At 52.6% G+C, this 992-nt stretch overlaps 1 protein-coding gene across 1 annotated transcript; it reads left to right on the top strand.

Annotated features, from left to right (window-relative positions):
* On the top strand, positions 1 to 636 carry LOC122004479 (leucine-rich repeat extensin-like protein 3). The gene has a single exon (XM_042559360.1). It carries the CDS (start codon positions 1 to 3, stop codon positions 634 to 636), a length of 636 nt encoding a protein of 211 aa, XP_042415294.1.
* The last annotated feature ends 356 nt before the right edge of the window (positions 637 to 992 follow it).

The following is a 992-nucleotide window of genomic DNA, read 5'->3' on the forward strand; positions in this document are numbered from 1 at the left end:
ATGCCGAGACGTGGTGCAGGACGGTCATGCAAGAGAGCGTTGGAATCTCTGACGACAGAGTCACCAGAGAGGTCTGCTGGGATCGAGCCTGTCGGTCAGGGACAGACTCCTCATGGTACTGCGGGCGTGTCGTGCTCTCGGATTCTGACGATTCCTTCTCCAGAGTTATCCACACCTACAGTATTCACTGTACCACCAGCGGTACCACCATCGACATACCCAGCCCCTCCACCTGCAGTGCCTGCTGCTGCGTACCCGGCACCACCGCCACCTGTGCCTACTACTTGCTACTCGGCACCACCACCACCTCTACCTTCTACTGCGTACCCGGCACCACCGTCACCTGTGTCTGCTACTGCATACCCGACACCCGCACCAGCAGTCTTCTTATCTGGTACCACCACCTACCGTACCTCCAGTCATTCTGCCTATATTGACCCTATAGTGCCACCAGCGGTACCTGCCCCAGCTTATGCAGTGACACCAGGGGTACCTTCCTCGGCCTATCCAGCGGTACCACTTGTAGTACCAGCTCCAGTGGTTCCGTCAGTTCCCGCAGCGATCCCTACTCACCTTACTGATATGATTGCGGCACGAGCTCGGATCCCAACTTTGGTAGAGTCGGTGAAAAGCTGATTCACGCTATTCCACGAAGAGACTGATCTGAGCGTAGCTCAGTCTTGGATAAAAACTATGGAGTGGACTTTCTTCTATATGGCATGCTCTGAGTGGGAGAAGGCAGATCTTGCTACTTACCATTTACGGGACGAGGCTGATATCTGGTGGGACATGCAGTGCTCGATCATAGGCAAGCAGCACATCACCTGGGCAAGATTCATAGAGGCTTTTGAGAGTCACTATTTTTCACGGTCATATCAGATGACACGCCGTCAGGATTTTCTGAGTCTTTGGCAGAACAACCGTACAGTGATGGAATATAACACTTAATTTAATCGATTAGCCAGATTTTATCCAGAGTTAGTTGCTGAGGA

Source organism: Zingiber officinale, chromosome 7B (assembly GCF_018446385.1).
Source record: "Zingiber officinale cultivar Zhangliang chromosome 7B, Zo_v1.1, whole genome shotgun sequence".
Classification (NCBI taxonomy): Eukaryota; Viridiplantae; Streptophyta; class Magnoliopsida; order Zingiberales; family Zingiberaceae; genus Zingiber; species Zingiber officinale.